The sequence below is a fragment of the Octopus bimaculoides genome, chromosome 25 (genome assembly GCF_046866305.1).
Source record: "Octopus bimaculoides isolate indiv1 chromosome 25, ASM4686630v1, whole genome shotgun sequence".
NCBI lineage: Eukaryota > Metazoa > Mollusca > Cephalopoda > Octopoda > Octopodidae > Octopus > Octopus bimaculoides.
In genome coordinates this window covers 21,818,092-21,844,007 of record NC_142952.1, presented here as the reverse complement: position 1 = coordinate 21,844,007, position 25,916 = coordinate 21,818,092, and the positions used below count along the sequence as shown (strand labels likewise).

Below are 25,916 nucleotides of genomic sequence, written 5' to 3'. Positions count from 1 at the left end.
GAGCTGGCCTCTATACAAACATACCTGTATTTATCTCTGCTTGCTTACTTATATTTTTTGTTTTATTGTTGACCCTTTTTCTTCTTCCTCCTCTCTCTGATACACCTATGCAATTTTTTCTCTCTATTTCATTTATTTGAATGTTTTTTTTTCAACCTGCTTTTTTTTTCTTTTGGTTAAATCATTTCATTTACTCATTGCAATGTGTGCTTCCATACTTAATCTTTTGGGATACTTATTCTTACGCATCCAACCATACTTAATCTTCTGTGTACCTTTTGTCATTTTTCTTATCAACACATGTAAACCAACTTTATGAGTTAGTATTACCAACTTGGTTTTCTTGTGACGTCCATGGCACTCTGCTTGTGTGTGCGAGTGTGTTCACTCACCCTGTTCTGGAAAAGATAACTAATATAAATTTTAGTTTAGCTGACATATATGGGTATCCTTAGCTTCTGAGGTCATGGAAACTCTGCTATGAACATTTTGAACTCTCATTGATCCATATGATCTCTAAGAATTGTATATTGATTAAATGATTTGTAAAACCTATGACTTTATATCCATTACACTTAGAAAAACACTAGTTTGTTTTAGTTCATATAATGTGTGTGTGTGTGTGTGTGTGTGTGTGTGTGTGTGTGTGTGTGTGTGTGTGTGTGAGAATATATATATATATATATATATATATATATATATATAAATATATAAATAATAATAAAGGAGTTACGACGCAAAAACGTATAAATTCAAATGAACATATTTATCTTCAATATATATTTCAGTATAAAGAATTCATTAAGAGGCTTAAATCAAAATTTCTTTACACATCATTCAGGAATAAATATAACATCAGAAAAAATACATTCCGTTTAAAAACACAAACCATTCATGGCGAAAAAATTTCACAATTACAAAAACCGAACAAAATTTTTAAAGTTTTAGCAAAAAGAATGCTATTACCTACATACAGGCATCTGAGTGTGCGCCCGTACACACATGCACACACGTTCATACATGCACACACGTTTATGCACGCACACACGTGCACTCTCACATGTATATGTATGCATACACAAAGAAGCAAAGTTCACAAGTCATAAACATACACACACACACACACACACACACACACATACATACATACATATAACGTTCGTCCATTGTTGTTGATGATGACCAAGGACATCACATGGAAAAAGATGATGGGACATGGTATGTCCGGGTGTGGCCAATCAATCCAATGCATGCTCAGGTTCTGCTGCAGGTCAAGCAATGGTGGTCTGCTGGGAATGAATGCAAGGAGTTTGCTCCAGACTTGCACAGCTCTTGTTTTCTTTGTGCTCCTGTGATCCTATTATCTTCGTAGGAGGTGGTACCTCTGTCGGTGCAGCTACACCAGGCTGTTGTGAAATCACCAAGTAATCAGCAACACCAAAGTCCTCGACTGAGTGGGGAGGTATTAGAGAGGAAGATAACTTTATGTCAGGTGTTGAGAGGCTAAAATATGATAGGGGGTAGGAAAAAGTGTCTTGCTGTAGAGGAGATACATGGCTAGATAGATGGCTACCCTAACTGGGAAGGGAGATAAAGATGGTGGTGATAAAGTGTCAGGGCGTACACTTAAGCCACAAGAAAATGAAGAGAGAGTCGGGGCTAGAGGATTGGGAAAGGTGTGTAAGTTTGTAAGATGGTGAAGGGAATTGACAAATGGTTAGAGATAACAAGGAGACTAGATACTTTATATTTGCAATAGGAAATGCTATATTCATTGTAAGGGGTCAGATGTTGGTCAGCTAAATTCCTTATCCAGCTTTCAGTGAAGAACAATACAAATCAGACTGACATTGGAAATGTCTTATTGTCACAGACACAGACAACATATTAGATATTCTAACCTGGCGTACACCTTGCCTACTAAAACAAATGTGGTTAATGCTGGTGTGTTTTTAATCGCATGTCTGCTCAGTCAAAGCTGATTTTGACCTAACCAATAACAGCAATAATGGTTAAGCAATCTTGATGAAACAACCACCATCACAATGATGGCTACAACAACAGTCCCATAATTAATAATGGCATGCTTACACTATTGTATATAGAGGTATTGAGGGAGAAGTTTTGGAAATGGAAGGAAGCATTTGAAAGTGAGGGTTTGAAGGTAAACCTTGGGAAGACAAAAGTGATGGTGAGTGGGGTGGAAGGAGAAGTGTTAGTGTGTAAGGTGGATCCATGTGGTGTATGTGGGAGGAGGGTAATGGCAAATGTGGTGTTGTGTATGAGATGTGAGAAATGGATTCATGGTAGATGCACGAAAATGAAGAAGGTGACCCCCCCAAGACTGGCAAGAGAGTTTGTTTGTGGAAGATGTGAGAAAGGAGCTAGATGGCTGGTGGAACCAGTGGAAACACTATGTGACGAGGTGGAGACAGTGAGAAGGTTTTGTTATTTGGGAGATAGGGTAGATGTAGGTGGTGGATGTGAAGTAGCTGTGACAGCAAGAACGAGACCTAGGCTGGATGAAGTTCAGGGAATGTAGAGTGTTGTTATATGGGAGAAGATTCTCATTGAAGATGAAAGGAAGGGTCTATAGGAGTTGCATGAGAACTGCAGTGCTGTATGGGAGTGAGACATGGTGTCTGAGAGGGAGAGAGATGGTAATTTTGAGAAGGACTGAGAGAGCAATGGTGAGAGAAATGTGTGGAGTGAAGCTGTTTGATAATAGGACTGAGGACCTGATGGGGATGCTGGGGTTGGAAGAATCGGTAGAACAGCTGGCAAGGGTGAATGGAGTGTGGTGGTATGGGCATGTGTTGAAGAGGGATGAGGAGCATGCTTTGAGGAGGGTGATTGTGGTTGAGGTAAATGGACTGTGAAAGCGAGGTAGACTGAGGAAAATGTGGAGGGGACAAGTGGAGGAGGAGATTGGGAGGGTTGGCTTGAGAAGGGAGGACATCCAAAAATGGGCGAGATGGTGTGAGGGCAGTTGCTATATCACTGAGGTAGATCTGGCCACCCCTGTTAATGGGGACAAAACCCGGATTCCAAAAAAAAAAGCAGAAAAGGAATACACACACACGCATGTGTGTGTACGTGTTTCTCTCCCACCACCGCTTGACAACCAATGTTGGTTTGTTTATGTCCTGTAACTTAGTGTCTCAGCAAAAGAAACAATAGAACAAGTACCAGGCTTAACTAAAATAAAAAAGTACTGGGGTCTTAATTACTGAAACAAGTAAAAGGTAACCAGTAATCTAATTCTGGTGTAATCATAATCTTCACCATCTGAAAAGTATTTGTAGAAAATTTCATTAAGAAATATCTATTTTTCTGGAAGTTATGAGGAAACAAATTCAGTGGAGCACACCTGCATGTCACAACAACAATTACAACAACATTATCAACAACATCAATAATAATTACTACAGTAATAGCAACAGCAACATTAACAACATTATTAGACCAGCTAATTTACTGACAACGACAATTAGATCCGAGATCCACATCTTGTATACAACAACAAAAACTACAACAATATTTATTATTGTAACTACTATAAAGTTTTATTAGTCCTTATATCAAACATATATTTACTAATGTATATAAGTTCCAACATATTTATATACATACACATGGATGCGAACACAACACACACACACACACACACACACACACCCTAATACATAGACATCTACCCTTACAGACATGCATACACCCAACCACCTTAACACACACACACACACACACACCCATATATATACTTGAACATATCCTAACACACACCACACACTTATTAACATTTGCTTAGCCACAAGCCGGCTGTTGTTTATTTTCATTTATGGTGAGACAAGACAGACATCACCACAGGGAGTGGTGATGTATATGTCATATTGTCTTCACTCACACACATACGCATATATAATAATGATCTCTCTCTCCCTCTTTCTCACAGGCACACACCTTCATAAACATACAGACTCGCATACCATGACACTCTTATAGACACACACACTTACACACATTGTTACAAACATACATAACACACATCTCCCAGCTGGATATTATGTTGTTGATTCGTTACTAGCAAGAAGGAATAAAAACCATTCAGCTCAACAAACCCAAGTACCACCTGTCTGCTTTGCTGTTATATAAAAGTAATACAGACACACAAACACACACATACACACACACACACACACACATATATACTGTGTTAGTTTTAACTTTAACATAGTATATTCGAAATACAGAAGTAGTTCATCTTTGTAAAGACAAACCTGGACAGATATACCTGGATATACCAGAGGATAAGGACAACCAGGGGAGCAGGAAAAAGTCTTACAGAAATAGTAGTGTGAGGGATAGAGAGAAAGAATGGATAAAAAGAAAAAAATACGACATGGGAAATTTCTTCAGATGTTTAAAACAGCATTACTTAGAAAGTGTATTTGTCAACAAGGTAAGTAAAAGATGGGATTTTTTATAAGGTCCTTAACCCTTTGCCTGTCCAAAGTTTGTCCTAAATGTCCATGCTTGTTTTCATGTTTTTAGTTAACCCTTGTCTCATAAGTTTTGAGTGATATTAAGTTTTCCAAGTTACTCTGGCAGATGATAACAAATAATGTATATCATATATGATGCTTGAACATCAGGGAAATATGTGTCACATATGATACACAGGGCAGGCTAAGGATTAAGAATCAGTAATCTTATATCATTGCTGGTTAACTCCAGGTGAGATCTCTTGAAGCAACAATCATTCCATTTGTAGTCTTTCCAGTTATTTTCCCTTTGACATGTTGTTGCTCCAGGTCAGGCCTTTTTGAGAAGCCCTTTGATCTAAGACTATTCTAACCATTATGATTCCACTTTTTGTTTTTTCTAAAGATGATATTTAGCCCCAGGTCAGCTCCAAGTAAACCTATGATCAAAACTTATTCCAGCTGTGATCATTGCGTCTCTTTTTCTTCTTAGATATATTTTGTCCAGGGCAGCATCATCCAATGTGTTTGTCTGCTCATTAAGACTGAAGAATATGAGTCTGAGGAAGGTTTAGCTGCAGTTTGTTGCATTTCATTTGCTGAATGTATAATCAGCTCAGCTAGTGTTTTTGTTTGCTTTTTTGTTTTTTTGCCTTTTGCTTTGAATGGTCTCAATCACTGGATTGTGGCCATGCTGGGGCACCACCTTCAATACAAGGATGGAAAGTCATCAACTCAGGCGAGATGTGAATTCTGCACATGAAGACATATAACATATTTCATCCAGTACTCAACTGATTTTACCATCCACTATTATTTGACTAAAAACAACACAGTAAATACCAGTAATTCTCTGTAATCAGAGTCTTGGCAATCCTCAAAGTTTGTTTGTTTTTTAGACACCAGTCAGCCTTAAAGAGGTAGAAACTATCAGCTTTACTCTATTGAAGGTAATGACCCTGTACGGCCATGATCCTATACTTGAAACCATTTTAAAAGGAAAACAAAAACACTATTGGAGCTGATTGTGCATTTAACTGAAGAAATCTTTCATTCAATATTTTTCATTAAAGGTTTTTATTTTTAGAAGAATTAGATGAAGTAAGAAACAAAATGCTTTCTGCTATGTATGTGTGTGATATATATATATATATCATCATCATCATCATCATCATCGTTTAACGTCCGCTTTCCATGCTAGCATGGGTTGGACGATTTGACTGAGGACTGGTGAAACCGGATGGCAACACCAGGCTCCAATCTGATTTGGCAGAGTTTCTACAGCTGGATGCCCTTCCTAACGCCAACCACTCAGAGAGTGTAGTGGGTGCTTTTACGTGTCACCCGCACGAAAACGGCTACGCTCGAAATGGTGTCTTTTATGTGCCACCCGCACAAGCCAGTCCAGGGGCACTGGCAACGATCTCGCTCGAAAATCCTACGGGAGCCAGTCAGGCGGTACTGGCAACGGCCACGCTCAAAATGGTGCATCTCATGTGCCACCCGCACAAGAACCAGTCCAGGGGCACTGGCAACGATCTTACTTGGCTTACCAGGTCTTCTCGCGCACAGCACATTTCCAAAGGTCTCGGTCCGTAGTCATCGCCTCGGTGAGGCCCAATGTACGAAGGTCTTGCCTCACCACCTCAGCCCAGGTCTTCCTGGGCCCACCTCTTCCACGGGTTCCCTCAACTGTTAGGGTGTGGCACTTTTTCACGCAGCTATCCTCATCCATTCTCACCACATGTCCATACCAGCGCAATCGTCTCTCTTGCACACCACAACTGATGCTTCTAATGTTCAGCTTTTCTCTCAAGATACTTACACTCTGACGGGTATTCACATTGACATTACACATCCAACGGAGCATACTGGCTTCATTCCTTGCGAGCTTACGTATGTCCTCAGCAGTTACAGCCCATGTTTCACTGCCATGTAGCATGGCTGTTCGTACGCATGCGTCATACAGTCTGCCTTTTACTCTGAGTGAGAGTCCCTTTGTCGCCAGCAGGGGTAAGAGCTCTCTAAACTTTGCCCAGGCTATTCTTATTCTAGCAGCTACACTTTCAGCGCACCCACCCCCACTACTAACTTGGTCGCCCAGATAGCGGAAGCTATCGACTATATATATATATATATATATATATATATGTGTGTGTGCAGGCTTGGCTGTGTGGTAAGAAACTTGCTTTCCAACCACATGGTTCCAGGTTCAGTCCCACTATAACCTCGGGCCAACCAAAGCCTTGTGAGTGGATTTGGTAGAATGAAACTGGAAGAAGCCTGTCATGTATGTATATATTTGTGTGTCTGTGTTTGTCCCCCCCCCCATCACTTAACAGCTGATGCTGGTGTCTTTATGTCCCTATAACTTAACAGTTCAGCAAAAGCGATTGATAGAATAAGTACTTAGCTTACAAAGAATAAGTCCTGGGGTCAGTTTCTTTAACTAACACTCTTTAAGACAGTGCTTCAGCATGGCTACAGTCAAATGACTGAACCAAGTAAAAGAATAATATATATATATAATGTATGTATGTTTGTTTAAAACAAAACTGGAGAGTTCGTAAAGTAATTAGGTATGTCATTTTATATGTGTTGCATTAAAGACTTAAAGCCTTATAAGCAAATTACATCATCTTGTTATGTTCATTGATTGTATAATTCTGTCTGATGTCCACTAAATGTCTTAAAAGTTATTTACATTTGTTAGGCAATCTCTGAAGATTTGATAATGTAATCTACTTTAAAAAGGTTCTTCATTATATAACATATTATTGTTTAAGAAAAACATGTTAGATATAACATGATTGAATAATTTAAGAACCAACTTTCCAGTTTTGTATTTTTTTCTGTATGCTCTCTGTGATATATGAAAATCATTGAAAAGAGATGCACATGGAGTTCTAAATACTGTCATGTGATGCAATTTAAATTTAAATTGCACTATATAGACACAGGTGTGGTTGTATGGTAAGAAGTTTACTTTCCAACCACATGCTTCTATGTTCAGTCCCAGTGCATGGCACTTTGGGCAAGTATCTTCTCTTACAGCCTTGGGCCGACCAAAGCCTTGTGAGTGGATTTGGTAGATGGAAACTGAAAGAAGCCTGTCATATATGTGTGTTTCTGTGTCTTTGTCAAACCCCTCTCTCCACTTGACAATTGGTGCTGGTGTGATTATGTCCCTGTAACTCAGCAGTTTGGCAAAAGAGATTGATAGAATCAGTACCAGGCTTTAAAAAAATCAGTACTGGGGTTGATACATTTGACTACAAGTTCTTCAAGGTGGTACCCCAGCATAATCACAACCGAATGACTGAAACAAGTGAAAGATAAAAGCTGTATAATTATGTAAAACACACACACATATGTAATATAGTGAAATGAAAAGTTTTGTTCAACTGAAATTACCTCACCAATTAGTGGACAAAAGCTCTTTCTCGAAGTGTTTAAAATCTGAAAAAAAAAAAAAAAAGATACAATGTCAACATTTTCACTGAAAGAGAGTTTGCACCAAAAGCCAACAAGAGAGTCTCTCTCATTGTATCTACCACAGTATAGTTTGTTCTAATGGAACATTCATGTTTGAGTGGGGATAAATATTACCTCATGGTATTGATACTGCCTCTGTTGCTCATGTATATTTTTTCATGACAACATTGTCTGGTCACTTAGCCTTCAGGTATGGATGAAATAGTACTAGTAGGCTGCAGGGATTGTGTAAATTGATTTCTTTTAAAAAAATATGCAACTTTTTTGCATTTAGTATTGTGGGGAGTTTTAGAATAATTGTTTCTTGATTCTTGAAGTCTCATCCCTCATGGGAAAGGAAAGGGGTGTGAAAGTGGGTGGTTGGGTAGCAAAAATGCAAGAAAAAATTGAAATATTTTGAAAAAAAGTTTTTCAGAATCCTAATTTCTATTGTATGGAAAAGAGGAATACTGTCTTAGAATCAATGTAAGAAATTGTCAACAATATGGTTCTTTAGAATCTGGATTTAAATTACATATCAACTCTCTCTCATTCTAGCATCAGTAAAGCACCAATCAGGAACTAGAGTTAATCTTCATCAACTAACACCTTTCCTAAATTTGGTTTCTATAGCTGGATGCTCTTCTTGACACCAGTCCCTTTACAGTATGTGCTGGGGTCATTTTTCATGCCACCAGCACTAGTGAAATCATCAAGTATCTTGCAAAACAAGAAAAGAAATTATATACATGACTGTGATATGTTTCAGATGTTAACATCAAGTTAAAATCTGTCTCAGATGTATAGACTCATTAGGTCAGATTTTAACCAGCCATATCTGAACAAAATATTCTGTTTTATGTTCAAACTGGTCAGATGTGATCTCTTACACCAACCTTACAATATCATTCAAAAAGCTCACCTCATCAAAATCTCAAAGCTACATGATAATGGATGATTAATTCAAAACAATGTGAATAAATAAGCATTACATTTGACAGAGAAATGTGAACTATAAAGGGTTAAGTGGCTGAAATTTCAAAACTCTCCTTGTACATAATCCCACTCTCTCATCAGGTAAATCTCCAGCTGTTGCAGGTATTCATATGGAGATGACTGAATGAAGGTACTCATATGGAAATGAACAGACCAGGCAACACAGGAACTAATTTCATGTTCATAGCCTTGTATTCTCCATACAGTCTTGTAGATTATACTCCTCACAATGTACTAACCACAGCAGTTTTTCATCTTTGTTGATTCATAATCTACATTATAAGTCAGTTATTGTGCTGATGTACTTAAAAAGGAGTTAGTTTCATTGGGGCTTGGAAGTTAGCAGAAAAAAGTTCATATTTAATTTGAGAAAAGGGATTGTAGTGTAATTAGTAAATGGTCACCAGATAAGTGGAAGATACATGGTTTCAAATCCTGTCTGTCTTTCTTTGTTTTGTCTAAAATTAGAATATATGATATCATTAGAATCTTTGCAGTTCATTCATGATCTTATTTATGAAGTTACTTTTCATTGCAAACATCACTAAGTGATTGATAGATTACTATAATCTATTGCAGTTATAATAATCTATTGCTATTTACTGTTTCAGACTCATGTTTCATCATCAGTTGGTGTCTGTTTTCTATGCTGGCATGGGTTAGATGGTTTGACTGGAACTGGTATACTGGCTCCATTCTGTTCTGGCTTGGTTTCTATGGCTGGATGACCTTCCTAATGCCAACCATTCTGTAGAATGTTCTGGGTGCCTTTTACATGTCACCATCATGGGTATCTTTTATGTGTCACCGTCAAGGGTACATTTTATGTGTCACCAGCACAGGTGCCTCTTACTTGTCACTGGCACAGTTGCCTTTTACAGGTCATCGGAACTGGCTACGACTACAATTTCACTTAACTCGATGTGTCCTCACAAGCACAGCAAATCACCAAAAGTCTCAGCCATTTGACATCACCTCCATGAGACTCAACATCCAAACAGCATATACATAAAAATAATCTTAACAGATAATTTATATTTTCATCATCATCATATGTCCACTCTTCTATGCTTGCATTGGTCAAACAGAATTTGTTGAGGCAGATTTTTTACAGCTGGTTGCCTTTCCTGTTGTCAACCTTCATTTGTTTCCAAGCAAGGTAATATTTTCTGTTACCAGGACACATTTTATCATAGAAGACTGAAAACAATCTCACTTGTATGATGATGATATCCATTTACAACCATCATGTGATGCCAAGACAAAAGTGTGTGTGTACACACACACACACACACACACGATGGGCATCTTTTCAGCATTTATTTTTATCAAAGAATATCTCTCAATAAATCTATTTTTCTTTTATCTTTTACTTGTTTCAGTTACCAGACTGCAGCCATGCTGGGGGCACCACCTTGGAGAATTTTTTGTAGTCGAATGAAGCAATCCCAGTACTTTTTTTTAAGCCTCATACTTATTCTGTCGATCCATTTTACCAAACTGCTAAGTTACAGAGACATAAGCACACTAACACTGGTTGTCAAGTGGTGGTGGGGGACTAAGACACACACACACACACACACACGACAGGCTTCTTTCAGTTTCCATCTACCAAATCCACTCACAAGGCTTTGGTCAACCCAAGATTATTGTAGAAGACACTTATCCAAAGTACCATGCAGTGGGACTGAACCCGGGACCATGTGGTTGGGAAGCAAACTCCTTACCACACAGCCACGTATTTATTATTCCCACTCTTGAAAGATTGTTTAGAAAACAACAACATAGAATTAAAACTAAAACAGCATTTATTTAATTAGAGAATATCTTTTAATAAATGCTGATGTAAACATCTTAGCTTATGTCGATAGGTGTGAACTGGTACTTTTCATTCACCGTATTATTAGCATCTGTGCTAATTTGCATACAACCAGGAAATATTAGCATAGAGTAGGTGGTGTGTTGGTGGTAGGATAGTTATTGTGTGTAAAGAAAGAAAAGTAGGTGTGCTAGTTAGCATAGCTTTTCATTCATAAGATCAGTCATGTACTTAAAACACTCCTCACTTACTGGAAATTTCCTCAGTCACTGCATACACATTAATTAATGATGGTTTGAACCAATTTAATTTAATTCATGATAATGTATGTATTACACATGCATACACACACACATGCACAGTCTCTCCCTGTATGTATATATATATATATATATATATATATATGAAAGTCAACGACTGAATATTTATTTTTCAGTTACTGTTGTAGTTGTCCTTACCAGCTGGTCTCCTTTCCACACCTCATGCTACATTTATGCTAAATAAATCAGTTGACACATGTTACTTTAAGGTGATATCATACAAATGTATTGACTAATATCAGAGTTGATGTAAACTAATTGATTGTTTGAGTTTGCTGACCTTACGTAAGCCCATTCCCTCCAGAAGAAATCAGGTGTGTTCAGATGAGTTGAGGGATGGGTACCACCAGCCATAAAATGCCTAAAACATTGCATTCTTTCATAGCAGCACCCTAAAGACTATATAATATATGAATATATATTGTTTAGAGTATCATGTTAATGGAGTTGGGACAGGCTAGTTTGTACTGGCATCAGGTCGTATAAATTATAACAGTCAAGTCAAACCAATTATTGATATTTTGAAATCATTTCATATGTTGCATAATGGATGTATTTCCTGTTATATATTATACAAATACTTTCAAAATATTATTTGATTCCACTTCACTATAAATTATATATTCTTATGAATAAAGAATACCACACACACACACACACACACACACACACACACACACATTGGGTAATTCTTTCCTTCTGTTTATAAATCCAAATGTATAGAATATATAATCATGTGGTTTCAGGTTCAGTCCTACTGTGCAGCACCTTGGGCAAGTATCTTCTATTATAGCCCCAAACTGACCAATGATTTGCGAGTGATTTGGTAGATGAAAACTGTGTGCGTGTATACACACACACTCACACACACACACATACACACAGTGTTTTGACAATTTTTTATGTCCCCTTTTTTCAGGAACAGTTTGATGTATTGGTGAACAGTCAACAGTGTTGGAGAGCATAAATATTAAAATTGTAATTGAGAAAAAGTTAGCTGACATAAGGGAACTGGGTGTCATCTGAATATTGGAAAAGAATTACCTGTATCATGATAATTTGCATCAGTATCAAAATGGCTTCATGACTGCTGCTCAATGCTCTGTGGAGACTGCAAAGGCTGTAAACCATGACATGGACAGCTGCAATGGAAACTACGAAGCTGTGACCAGTAGCAAAATACATAGCAGACACTGGAATTCATCTCCATATTTTTAAACTTAGGTTCAATTCAGATGGCTATCTGAAGGTACTGGAGATTGTGAGGGTGGCTATGTAAAGCTACTGGAGACCATGAAAGTAGCTATGTGAAGCTAGCTGGAGAGGGTTACTGCTAGGTCCAGCTCCTTGCTATACTTCCAGAAAGAGTCAGAAGTAATTGATGGAGAATTTCTATGACTTCACCAGCCTCAATTTCTGCCTCCTTATTCTCCCAATTACAATCCGGTGGATTACAATGTGTGGAGTATAGTTGAAAAAGACACTAACCACTCTTTCTGCAATGCTAATACTGAGCTGGTGGCCAAGATTAAGGAGATACAGCGAGGAATGCATGCATCAAGTTTCAGTCATAATATGTTTTCTCCCTTTTATGTAAACTGTTAGATTTAGCCTGAACACTGTATGTGTGTGTGAGGTGGATGGGTGTGAATGTGTGTATATTTGTATTTGTTCCCTCTACTGCTTGACAACCAATATTGGTTTGTTTATGTCTCACTCCAGCAAAAGAAATCAGTATTGGGGTCGATTTCTTCAAGATGGTGGCTCAGCATGGCCACAGTTCAGTAACTGAAACAAGTAGAAGGTAAAAAGTAAAGATATATTATACATCATATTTATGTTATATGTAATCTACAGGGTGTTCAAAAAGACCTGGTATATCTTTGTATTATCAAGCAGTGTATTGCTGATTTTGCATATAACTGGTCAGAATGTTACCATCAGTTTCATGTTGAATACTGCCACTAGACAGTATTGATGACTGATCAGACATGCAAGCCAAAAGTGTATACCTTCTTTTATGCTGGAGGAATATAGACTCTATGTTGGCTTGGTGATGGCAAAAAGTGGAATGAAACAGTTGAAAATACTATGAAGTTTAAGAGGAAAAGGAGTATTATTCCCTATGGATTGGTGCCAGCCATAGGTAAAGCATTTGTGTATATGTATATCATTCCCTAGTTCACAGATATGACCATGTCCCCAAAATGACTTTGTGCTCATGTGAGCAACATCTGAAAATTTCACTTTTCAAGTTTAAAAATGTACCCACATTGTGTGAAGATTTTAGAATGCTTCTCCTCTCTGTGAAGCAGTCTGCATCTTCTACTTCCATTAAAATATGACCCAGAATATTCCAGCTAGCTCTAGTTGATATATGGCATTCTTCTCCTTTTAATCACTGTATATACCTGGTAAAGTGTAATATTACATCTTTCTTGGAGTCTAAAAGATTTGCTATTATTTAGTCTGGCCTTAAAGGGGTCTTGTGTTGCCCTGGCATATTTCTGTATATGTGTCATCCCATTGTTGTTGATCGACACTACAACTTTGTTGACTATGCCATCTGTGTAGTGTTAATTACACAATTGAACAGATATTTTGTTGTTATGCTGTTTTTACTTGATTCAGAGTTTTTTTTTGATATACTGGATCCAAAAATGGAATCCATTTTTTACTATTATGTCTAGATTTCAAGATATCCTCCTCACTACTATCAGTGGGTGATATGTGTGGGCTTTAAAATGGTCAATTTTCTCCAAGAGCGACAAAGTGGATATACCAAATACTCATGCTTTTTATGTATGTGGGACAACAGAGCCAGAGAAAAACATTGGGTAATCAAAGACTAGCCACAGTGAATATTAGTTCCAGAGTCTTTTAATGTGGTTAAAGAGCCTATAGTTTAACTGGGAAAAATCATCCTACCTCCACCCCATATCAAACTTGGCATTATGAACCAGCTTGTAAAAGTCAAAGCAGACAGGACTTGCATATGATAGTGGAATATTGCTGGAACTTGCTTCATGATCTTCCCAAGAAACTCATCCAAATGCAAATTCACAGGAAATTAGGCATAAACAATGTTGTAATTTGTTTGTAGAAATTTTAAGAAAACATTCTGGTTTTGAAGAAAAACCAATTTCTATGTAAGTTTGTATGTTATGCCTTGTCCCTGATCAGCTGTTTTATTGAAAAAACAATGAAATTGTATAGATCTGGTATTTTACAATCTTGACATGATGGTAATAAGTGGATGTAATGGTTTCTGATTTAGGCCCATACGAAGAACACTTGAGCCTGTTGAGATTTTTGATCAGCAAAATTTTATTCTTTTTGTACACAAAAAATGAATGTTATTACTGTGAATGACAAAACATTGAGAGAGTTTTGAATGTTATTGTTCTTGGTGCTGTTGTAATAACAGATAAAGTGTTGTTAGTTGCTTGCTAACTACTGACTTCAAATGTCATTCATCCTCTGACTGTTCATTGCTTTTCTGTTGTCAGCTGCTGTCCACCGTCAGCACTCTGTTGGTCAACTCCTATAGTGTCTGTCAATGTTCTCTCTGCTACATCTCAAAGCTTTCCATCAAGTAGTCATGGTGCATCAAATTTATGCTGATTGATAAGCTCAGAAAGAATCATGCCAAAAGACGAGATCGTCACTGGAGTCTGTTTGATGTGAAGTTGTGATTGGTCAGATTTTGTTGATCATGTGGGTAGTATTCTAGCATATTACAACATTGGGTGATCACTAAATATTTTCACTGCAGACCCAAGGGCAGCAATACCCTCAAACCCAATATTTAGGCTGATTTTTTTTACTTTGTTAATCTTGGAAAGATGAAGGGCAACGTTCACATCAACAGGATTTCAACTAACAATGTGAAGAAGCGGAATGAATAGCACAAAGCATTTTTCCAGCGCTTTAACAATTCTGCTAGCTACCTACTGCCCTTAAAGCTACTCGTAACAATCATCGTATCCCTACCAATATTAACAGATTTATTATCTTCAACATCAACATCACTGGTATCATCATTGTTATCATTATCATCATCACTAACATCATCAGTAACGATATCTGCATTATCATTAATCACATCATCATCAACATTATCATCATCACCAGTCATCATTATAATCATGTCCATGTCATTGTTAACATCAATTTCTGCAAACTGGCATATTTTTAGTTGATAGACAAAAACAAAAGGGTGGGACCGCTTTCTCTCTAATTTTGTCAGCCTTTCTCTTTCTCTCTCTTTCTCTCTCTCTCTCTCTCTCTCTCTCTCTCTCACTGCTAGCGATAATTATCTTGTCAAGAGGTGGCTAATGATGGCACATTGAGGGAAGATGAGGGTTACATTAGGGTATATTTTAAGATAGCTGGGTCTAGAGGTTAAGAAGGTGTGGAATGAGACAAAACAGCAGAGGGTGGTGATGGTGGTGGTGGTGGTGATAGTGTTGGGGTGACGAAGGCGGTGGGATAGTGGTGGTTATTGTAAATAAATGTCAACCGTAATGGGTGTGATATTTTCTAATACAATCAGAACAGTCATACCTTCACTACTGACACATCACCACCACATCTTCACTGCCACCCCTCATCACCATCAACACTAACGAGAGGGGGAAGGGGTTGACCAACACTACCTTCATCACATCACCACAACCACCATCACTGTCATGACTAACACTATCATCATCATCATCATCATCATCACCACAATTTCTATGTTTATTGACACTACTACCATAACTTCCATTGTTGCTTTTGCTAACACCATCATTTGTTAACTAACTTGTCACTCTGTTGGTTAGGATGATGAAGGTTCTAGTGATCTGATCAGTGGAACAGTCTGCTTGTGAAATTAATGTGTAAGTAAGTGGCTGGACATTCCTCAGACACATATGCTGGGTTGATTCAGTGTGACACAAGGCTGGCCTTTTGAATTACAGCTACAGCTCATTTTGCCAGGTGAGTAGATTGGAGCAATATGAAATTAAGAACACAACATGCTGTTGGGAATTGAACTCACATCCAGATGATTGTGAAGTTAATACACCTAACTACTAAGCCATGTGCCTTCATAGCATTAATTAAGGTTTCTCTAAGAAAAGTTTGATAAAACAATAACTATTGTGGTGATGATGATGATGGTGATGATTGTGGTGGTGTTGCTCTTGATTGTGTTGATGATAATGATGTTTGTAGTAATAATGGTACTGGTAATAGTGATGGTGGCAGTGAAAGGAGTGATTGTAGTGATGGTGATGCTGATGATGGAATCAGTGATTGTAGTGATGGTGATGCTGATGATGGAAGTGATGATTAGTGGTGGTGGTGGTGGTGGTGGTGGTAGTGCAGTGATGGTGCTTGATGGGGGGGGGGGTAATATGGTTGCTGTGTTGGTTATACCAAATTTTTATTGTTGCTGTTTAGCTTCAAGTTGGTCCTGATTAAGCTGAGTGGTAAATAAAACATTCCAGCCATGACCACTCTGCATTTCATGTATATCTAGGACTACATTATCCAATGTACCATTTTCTTTCTTTCTTTGAATATAATGTGGAGATGCATAGCTTAGTGGTTAGGGTAGTGGACTCATGATCATAAAATTGTGGTTTCAATTCCAATGAGTTGTGTTCTTAAACAAAACACTTCATTTCACATTACTCCAGTCCATTCAGCTGGCAAAAATGTGTAATCCTGTGATGGACTGGCGTCCCATCCAGGGGGCTAATATATACATTATGGAAACCAGAAACTGACCCTATGAGTCTCCATGACCCAGGAAGGTTCTTTATCCTTTATCTTATCTTTATTATTATTATTATTATTTTTTTTTTAAGTGACTTTGACTGCAATTTCTAGCAGATCTAGATGATCAAAATTATAGATAATAGCTGCAGTAATGGTGCTAGTCTTGGAGAAGAATGAATGTGTGTGTGTGTGTAGTGGAGGGAAATAGAGAAAGGTGTAGCTAGTGGGTAAATAGCAATGTAATTGTAGAAGTGACCTATAGAGGCAATGGATGTGAGAGGGAGGTTGTGAGTGGTTGTTAACAGAATTGGGACTTTATTACTATTGTAGTGGTTATTTATTGTTGTTGCTGCTGTAAAGCCCCAGGTCAGCTTTGATTGAGTAGACATTTGATCAAAAGCATTCTAGCTATGACCATCCTGCCGTTTTCTTATGTGTAGGGAACCCAGGATGTTATTTTCCTATGTTGTCTTCTAAAATAGTTGGGTGTGATTTTTATTTGAGGGAAATTTAGCTTCTATTTCTAGCAAGTCAAGCGACCATGCTGAAGCTTCCCCATTAGCTACACACAAGTATTTGAAGGTCTATGGGTGTGAACATATGTCTGTACAGACTATGTGTATGCATATATGAACATGTATGTGGGTGTTTACATTCTTATAGAGGGTCAGGGTGTGAATGTGTGTGTGTGTGATAATTATCACCATAATAGTGGTGAATGTGTAAAGAGGAAGAGGATGAGCTTTCACTACACCCTCCCATTTGGGCTTTCTTTACTTCTGTTTTACACTTAAGGTTCACATTTCAGTACAAAGGATTCTGCGAAAGTGAGGTAAAGATCAGTCTGGATACATATTCTTGTTTACAGGCTGGGTAATTTTTCTCTTTATCTCGATCCTATATTTGAACTTCACTACTAAGGTTTTTCTCCCCCACCCCTCATATCTCACATGTAAAATTTAAAAACATGAACTTGCTGGCCTTGTGCCAAAATTTGAAACCATTATCATTATTATTGTTATTATTATTATCAAGATGGTAAGCTAGCAGAATCATTAAACAAAATTCTTAGCAGCATTTCTTCCAGCTTTTTACAGCCTGAATTCAAATTCTGCCATGGTCAACTTTGCCTTTCAACTTTTTAAAATGAGTAAAATCAATGAGTACTGGGGCCAATGTACTTGACTTACACCCTCCCTCTAAAATTACTGGCCTTGTGCAAAAATTTGAAGTTATTATTATTAGTAGTAGTATTATTGTGTGAGAGAGCAGTGACACTGGGGTATAAATATATGAAGCCCAGTATACCCATTGCGACTACCTAGACAGATAAGGGTACACCAGGCACGTGCATCACAGCCATGTGCATGACATGGTGATCTCATATCAAAATAAACAGCACATGACCTTGCAGGTGGGACCCAGTTAGAATTTTATTCAGGTTATGTAGCCCATCTTGCTCAAAAGGTCCCTGAATAAGGTTTGTTTTAGTATGTTGAACAAAACACTCATGTTTCCAGAGGTGAATTATTCAAACCCCAAAGAACTCCTCTCAAGACATGGCTATGATGCTCCTCCACTACTTCTGCACATTATCAGAGATGCACATACTGTTAGCCACTAAAAGACATGCTTAACTGTTTATGGTCAAACAACTGACAAGCAAATCTGTGGTATTGAGCAGAATATTTGCTGTAGCCTGTATTTTATACCAAGACAAAACCTGAACATAACACTTCCAATCAGCAAAGATCAAAAGCCATGAGAGCCAGTATCTGGTACTACATCAGGGCAGTTATTATTATTGTTAACTCTGGTTTTGTTGGAAATCTTGGAGTCTTGCTTGTGTAGTGGACTTGCTACCTGCAGCCTATCTGTTATTTCAACTAATACTTTCCTGATGATTCTGGCTGTGCCAAGGGGGAAAACTTTTTGTAACAGCTCCACTGGACACTCTATTTTGATTTTCTTTATATTCCTCTTGATGCCTTCTGACACTGTCACCAAGGACTCAACAACAATTTGATGAAAACTCTCAGCTTATTTTGCTGGGTATAATGGAATCAGCTACCCATAGCCAGTAGACTAAGGTGACATTGTTTACTGATCATGCTTCAAGAACCCTGCAGAGGACTCTTGCAGTTCCAAGCAATGATGATTTTTATAGGTCTTCTATCTTTACATTTCTATTCAATGCTGTTGATCAATGTTCATAGTTTAGTGTTGATACTTCCAAGTGCACCAATTACTATTGGCATCATATCCAATTTCTTTATTGGTCACAATCTGTGTATTTCTTACTTCAATTCATCATAATTGTTTGATTATTATTATTCAGGGAAGAAGAAAGTGGAATTCCTTTCAGGAAAAGATGGCAATGATTGGGTGTGGGTGATGGGCCAACATCCAGATGATCTTAACATTGAAGAAATTCTAGAACACGAAGCCAAAGAAAAAGCCACCTTACAGGCAGAAAAAGAAGCAGAAGAACTAAGGTAAGTTTTGATCTTACATCACTATCATTATTAGTCAACACACACAGCAGAGTCACTCACTCAACTCTGACTTGTGTCTCTCTTTCACTCTCTCACTCACTCAACTCTATCACTCGTCTTTGACTTAGCTCTTTCTTTCATACCTCCAATCAGCTCTAACATACCTCTTTCTTCCACACTCATTCTCTCACTTCAGTCTTTCAACTCTCCTTTGACTCTTTCCACCTTCACTCATCTCAATTACTCAACTGTATCTTATCTCTTTGTTTCACTCAACTCTACCATCATTCTCTCACCATCATTCAGCTCTACTGCCTTTCTTTCCTTCAATTATTTCAGCCACTCACTATTATTTTGGCCATTTGCTCTCACTCATCTCAGTTACTCAGCTCTGTCTTGCCCGCATGCCCACCCTCCCCTTCCTCCTTCACTCATTCATTCACTCACTAACCAACCATTGTCTCTTCTCATTCACTCAACTCCTTTTAATAAAATATTTTTATTTTTCTTCAACATTTAAATTTAATTTGTCAGAATATTTTTGTCTTGACAAATTAAATTTAAATGTTGAAGTAAATCTAGCGGTTTTTGTGTTTTTAAATGGCTTATAAACACCTTCCACGCTGTAATTGTTTTTGTTTCAGCACAATCTCAGATCATGTCACTTGCTTTGCAAGTACACCTCCGTAATTTTATTTTTCTGTTCAGGATAAAACAAGAGCTAGAGCTGAAAAAGAAAATGGAAGAAGAAAAGAAAAAACTTGAAAAAGAACGAATTGAGAGAGAATTCCAGTTGAAGTAAGTCATTTTTAAGTTACAGTTGTTGTTGGGTCTGGTCAGTTCTGCTAGATCAAATCTATGGCATGGAAATATCAGACTGAATAAACAAGTTATTGACTAACATTTCAGATTGAAAACATTTAATGCAGAGAATTGATAGAAGTGTTAGAGGAAGTACTTTGTGGTGTTTATTCTGGCTTGTGAGAATGATGGGAATAGGAATTGATGTGAATAGACCAATGATAGGAATAGAGAAAAATGAGAATAGACCAATGATGGGAATAAAGAATGATGAGAATAGTGCTAATAATGGATGTTGAGAAGAGAAATGAGATGAAATGGCCGAGTCGTGTGTTGTGGAGTTATAAAAAGTGAATGAGTGAGAGGAGCATCAGAAATGTAAAGGAAGTAGAGAAAGGAGCAGACTGAGAAAGATTTGGTTAAAAATGATGGAGAAGGAAATGAGGGCAATGGATGTAAAGGATAAAAGAAAATAGAGAAAACTGTTATGAAGCCTGCAAAGCTAACTCCTACTTTAGCAGAGAAAATAGCCTTAAAGTGCTTGTTGCTGTTGTTGACTTTTGAATTCAAATATTGCTGAGATTAATTTTACCCCTCGTTCTTCTGGGTTCAATAAATAAAGTACCTGCCTAGGAAGGTGAACGTAGGAATTGTTAGTGTTTGACAAGATGTCTTTTGTTACTTGTTTTGATCTTTGCATTCTGAGTTGGTAGTAAACTTAATCCAATGTCTGAACGAATCCCGTCACCTGGTCCTTGAGTGTTTTTAGTCAAGTCTACTCTGTTGCAAACACTCAGACCAGGTCACCAGTTTGAGGATATCTTCCTCCCTTCCTCCAGTTTAAGAGGACCTGCAAAGCATTATGGGTACTGCCCCCTCTCTCTCACCTAAGTGGTAAAACAAATATCCTAGCACATTAAAACATTTAAAAATAAATAATTTAATCAAGTAATTGGGTGAAATACTCATAATCTTCATGGGCAACACCCTCAGATGGCCTGGTGTAATTGTTGTCGTGGGAGCTGGGGGAGTCTGGTACAAATGCTTGCAAAAGGGCAAATTCTGCTGAAAGCTCTCAAAGATCAGGTGGTATTGTTAGTAACTTTCTCAGGCTCTATTCCTAGATTACTGACAATTCAGACTTGATATTCAGCCAAATTCCTAATATAACAGGAATTGGTAAACCTGATGTTCAAATCCACTCATACTAAAAATAGATTAGCTAATCAGAATAAAGCTTAATCATCAGTGGGCCCACCACACTTAACCAGTTTCAGTGAGGGAAGACAATTTATGCGGTTAGTGTAGATTTTAAAGGGAATTCAAGTATATTCAGAGGATGACTTGAAGTCTGTTGAAAATGAAAGATTTCAAGTAGGAAGTGAGAATGAAATGTCATTAGAATCACCAAAAGCCAATTCCAGGTAATATTATAAATTTTTTGCTATTACTCTTTAGTATTTTTCAATCAACATATTTTTGAGATATGTGTATATATAGGTGCAGGCATGGCTGTATGGTAGGAAGCTTGCTTCCCAACCACATAGTTCCAGGTTCAGTCCCATTGTGTGACACCTTGGGCCAGCCAAAGCTTTGTGAGTGAATTTGGATGACAAAAACTGAAAGAAGCCTGTCATGCTTGTGTGTGTGTGAGTGTGTGTGTGCAAGAGAGAGAAAGAAAGAGTCAGCAGATGAGATTGAGAGAATCTGAATATAGAAAACACTTTGTAGTGCTCAAATGATCTGAACTTACAGTCTGATACCTTCACTGAGGACCAAGTCAGCAGGGTAAAGAGTGTCTATAAGGAGAATCTAAGTGAGCAGATATGGAGACAATAAGTCTCCCCTCTAATTCTTTGAATCTATGTAATCTGAGTAAGTTTGCTCTATAAATATTTAAATTTATACTTGGTTATCATCTGAAAATTTTGAATCTGCCTTCTCTTTGTGCACATATACATGTATATATCAGGTCATTAAGAATGAAATGTCTGATTTTGAACTGAAAGTTAATCAAAGTATGTACCTAAATTATCAACACAATTTTGCCATTTCATCGGTAGCTTATTTATGCCAGCAGCGAAGAATTCTGGAGAGTAAGAGGTGATGAAATCACAAAAGGCAGTTTTTGCATTTTCTTCAGATTTTAAGTTTTTTTTTTTTGCAAAAAGTTGTTTAATGCCTGGAAAACGTGATAGTCAGTTGGTGCAAGGTCTGGTGAATATGGTAAATGACAGAGTACTTCCAAGTTCAGTTCCTGTAACTTGAGTAGCGTTCTTTGGTTGAGCATTGTCTTGCAAGAGAATTGACCTGTCTCTATCGACCAATCTTAGTTGTTTAGTAGCAAGTTCACTCATCATCATTTCATCCAATTGGTTGATGTATACATCTGCTGTAACTGACTGACCAGGTCTCATGAAGCTGTAGTGGATGACACCAGTGCTGGACCACCAAACGGACACCATTAGTTTTTTTTGGTGACTATTCTTTTTTGGATTGTCTTTTGGCACTTCATCTCTATCCAACCACCATGTAGAACATTTTCTATTGTTGAAAAGAATCCATTTTTCATCACACATAAGAATATGATGCAAAAACGGTTCACTTTTATGCTGAAACAACAAAGAACAGCAAGTTCCAAGACAATGTGTCATTTGATGCTCGTTCTGTTTGTGTGGTACCCACTTGTCCAGCTTCTTTACCTTCCTGATTTGTTTCAGAGGGTCCAATACAGTTGGAATCGAAACATCAAACCTTGCTGCTAACTCATCTGTAGTTTGAGATGTATCTGCTTCCACTACAGTTTCTAGCTCATCATTATCCACCTTGTTCTCAGGTCTACCACAGGGCTGATTTTCAAGGGTAAAGTCACCAAACCAGAACTTCTCGACATACAGTGTGCTCATTCGCCAGATCTTCACCAAACACCTCATTGATGTTTCTGGGATGCATTGGTTCCACGACATAACTCATATTCATAAACAACATGAATTTTTTATCTGTCCATGTGTTCACAAGAGAAAACTCACAATATAATCAGATACCATGAATTGCATTTCGAAAAGTGATGATGTAACTCTTCAATGTTGTAAAACAAAGAATTGTCAGGATAAAACATTAGAGTTAAAAACTGTCAAACTTGGTGCATAAGAAAATCAGACATTCCATTCTTAATGACCTGATATATTTTGTACATTAAAAACCAAGGTTTTATCTGTTTATATGAATTATTCCCCCCCCCCTCTCTATCTATCTATCTACATGTGTGTGTGTCTTTGTTTGGCCCCCTACTCCACTGCTTGACAGCCAGTGCTGGTGTGTTTATATCCCCGAAACTGAACAGTTTCACAAAAGAGATCAATAGAATAAATACCAGGCTTTAACAAAACTACCAGTGCTGGGGTAAATACATTTGACTAAAAATTCTTCAAGGTTGTGTCCCAGCATGGTCACAGTCTAATGACTGAAACATGTAAAAGAGTAAAAGAGTATAGTTTATACCAGAACTTTGTTTCAAGCACCAGATTGATAATGAAAATTTAGTTATTTAACTATATTCCTCCAAATGCCTGGTTATTTCAACATTCATTGAAACATAAGTAATGTGTTTTTTATGAGAAATATAATCATGAAAGTCACTTACAGAAAAGGTCACAATTGCTCTACTTTAATACCAAATGTCATTGATTGTTTCTAAGTTTACCCATTACTTGATAGATGATGATGATTACTTTTGTTGATTATTCACCCATCCATATTCTCTGCCCACTATTCCTGGGATGGTCATGGGACTAGAATCCTCAGGCACCTCCTTTGTAGGATCCTACCAGAAGCAGTTATCATTACACTTTCTGACTGGATTCTCAAGCATGATTAACCAAGAGTATGGATATAATCCAACCATCTCATTCTTGGTCTACCCCTAGGTCTCCTGCCAGTTGGCTTGAAAAATCTGTGTTGCAATTCTTTCCTGCAACATTCAAATTATATCTGTAGTATTGGAGCTGTGACCTTTCAGTGCAGAGAAGTAGCAGCTCAACCTAGAGAAACTCTCTGATCCCTGAGCAGATTTTCAAGTAATGTTGTTCCAGAGATCCTTTAAAGGAACCCCATTTTAGCCGCTTGTATCTTACTCTTTCAGTTATTACTCAGCATTCATGACCATAAGTGAGGATAAGCATACAAATATTGAGGTTTTATTTATTCCTCATTACATTGATTAGAAGAACAATATATGTCTTTAGATATACAGTAAATCTCTAGGTTTAATATGCATTTTTTTCGTCAAAATTTAGATTAAAATTAGGGATGCATAGAATACATGTCGTTGAGCCATAAAGTTTTTCCTGCACTCATTAAGAAAAAACAATAATGTAATGATTGAGTTTTATTATTTTTAGATAATTTTTTTTTATTACATATGAAGATATCGTATATTAAATAGAATATTGATTTTAAATTTTGACATAAGGCCAGCAAGTTTGGGAGAGGGGGGGGGCAGTCATATCACCCTTAGTACTCAACTGGTACTTCGTTTATTGACCCCAAAAAGATGAAAGGCAAAGGTCAACCTTGGTGGAATTTGAACTCCAAGGTTGACTTTACTTCACATCCTTTTCAACAAAAACTAATATGTTGATGTATATTAGCTTATCTCGTCTTGTACCAGTTGTTCAACACTATTATTCATATTATCAAGTCGTAGCATAAAGTTATTTTGGTTTGGTTAAGAGATGGAAGAACAAAATTCTATGTAAAGTTCCAAATACAAATATTTGTTAACAAAAATGTTGTCATTGTGATGAACAACAGAAAAATGATATTGAAACAAAGTAAAGCTGTTCAATAGTTTGTGTGAGATGTGTGCATCAGCGATGACAACAGACTGAGGCAGCTGAATGATATCTTTGTGCAGCCATTGGTCTTTGCTGGGCTGTGACTACTGTTTAGTTAGTGGGTGCACCGTCTATCCGCCAATATTCCTACTACAAGGTTTTAAGACCATTTAAGCCCCCAAAATGGAGAAGTGCAATTTGCCTGGTAATATATCCTACATGGTAGTGTATTGTACATGATTTTTAAAGTATGTCTGTTAATCATGAAATTAACCGTTGTCACTGTGTCTTTCTTGCAGACGCAAAGAAGATGAAGCTGCTTTGTATCAGTCATTGAAAGAGGTTCGGCTGATAGCTGATAAAATTGAACAAGAAAGGGAAAAAGAACGCCAGGGAGAAGAAGACAGATTAAAAGAACTTCAAGTGAGTGTCGCAACAATTTCCTTTATCTTTATGTCCTTGTTGAAATTAGTCAAACAAAAGATGAAACAAATTAAAAAGGTCAGCTTAGAATTTAAGATATTTAAATGTTTTTTTTAAGGAATAGAAAATGGTGTTTAATATGGACATGCGGATATGGCTGATGTATGGTAAAAAAGTATGTTTTTGTAAACCATGAGATTTGTGGTTCAACCCTATTGCACAGCACCTTGCAGAAATGTCTCCTGTGATAACTTCAAGTTGACTGATGAATTATGAACGATGCTTTTGAATCCATCTGACTCCAATGACTGCATTTTTTTTTAATAACATTTTGTCTGCATGAGAGGTAAAAATGAACCTCTGCAGGATTTGAATTCAGAATTCAACAGCAACAAACACGTTAAGGCCATTCCCCTGCTAAAGTAGGCGTTAGCTTTGCAGGCCCCACGACAGTCTTCTCCATTTTGTATTATCCTTTACATTCCCCTCAAACACCCCAT

At 37.4% G+C, this 25,916-nt stretch overlaps 1 protein-coding gene across 4 annotated transcripts in view; it reads left to right on the top strand.

Moving 5' to 3' along the window:
* Window positions 1-25,916, top strand: part of LOC106876359 (SH2 domain-containing protein 4B) — a 134,734-nt gene that overhangs the window by 86,085 nt on the left and 22,733 nt on the right. For 3 of the 4 annotated variants that reach the window (XM_089342279.1, XM_089342280.1, XM_089342282.1), the window contains 3 exons: window positions 19,201-19,357; window positions 20,066-20,155; window positions 25,293-25,416. In XM_089342279.1, the coding sequence (XP_089198405.1) occupies window positions 19,201-19,357; window positions 20,066-20,155; window positions 25,293-25,416 (371 nt within the window). Of the gene's footprint in view, window positions 1-3,792; window positions 4,463-19,200; window positions 19,358-20,065; window positions 20,156-25,292; window positions 25,417-25,916 lie in introns of those variants that run through there. The other variant, XM_089342281.1, reaches the window with a different exon arrangement.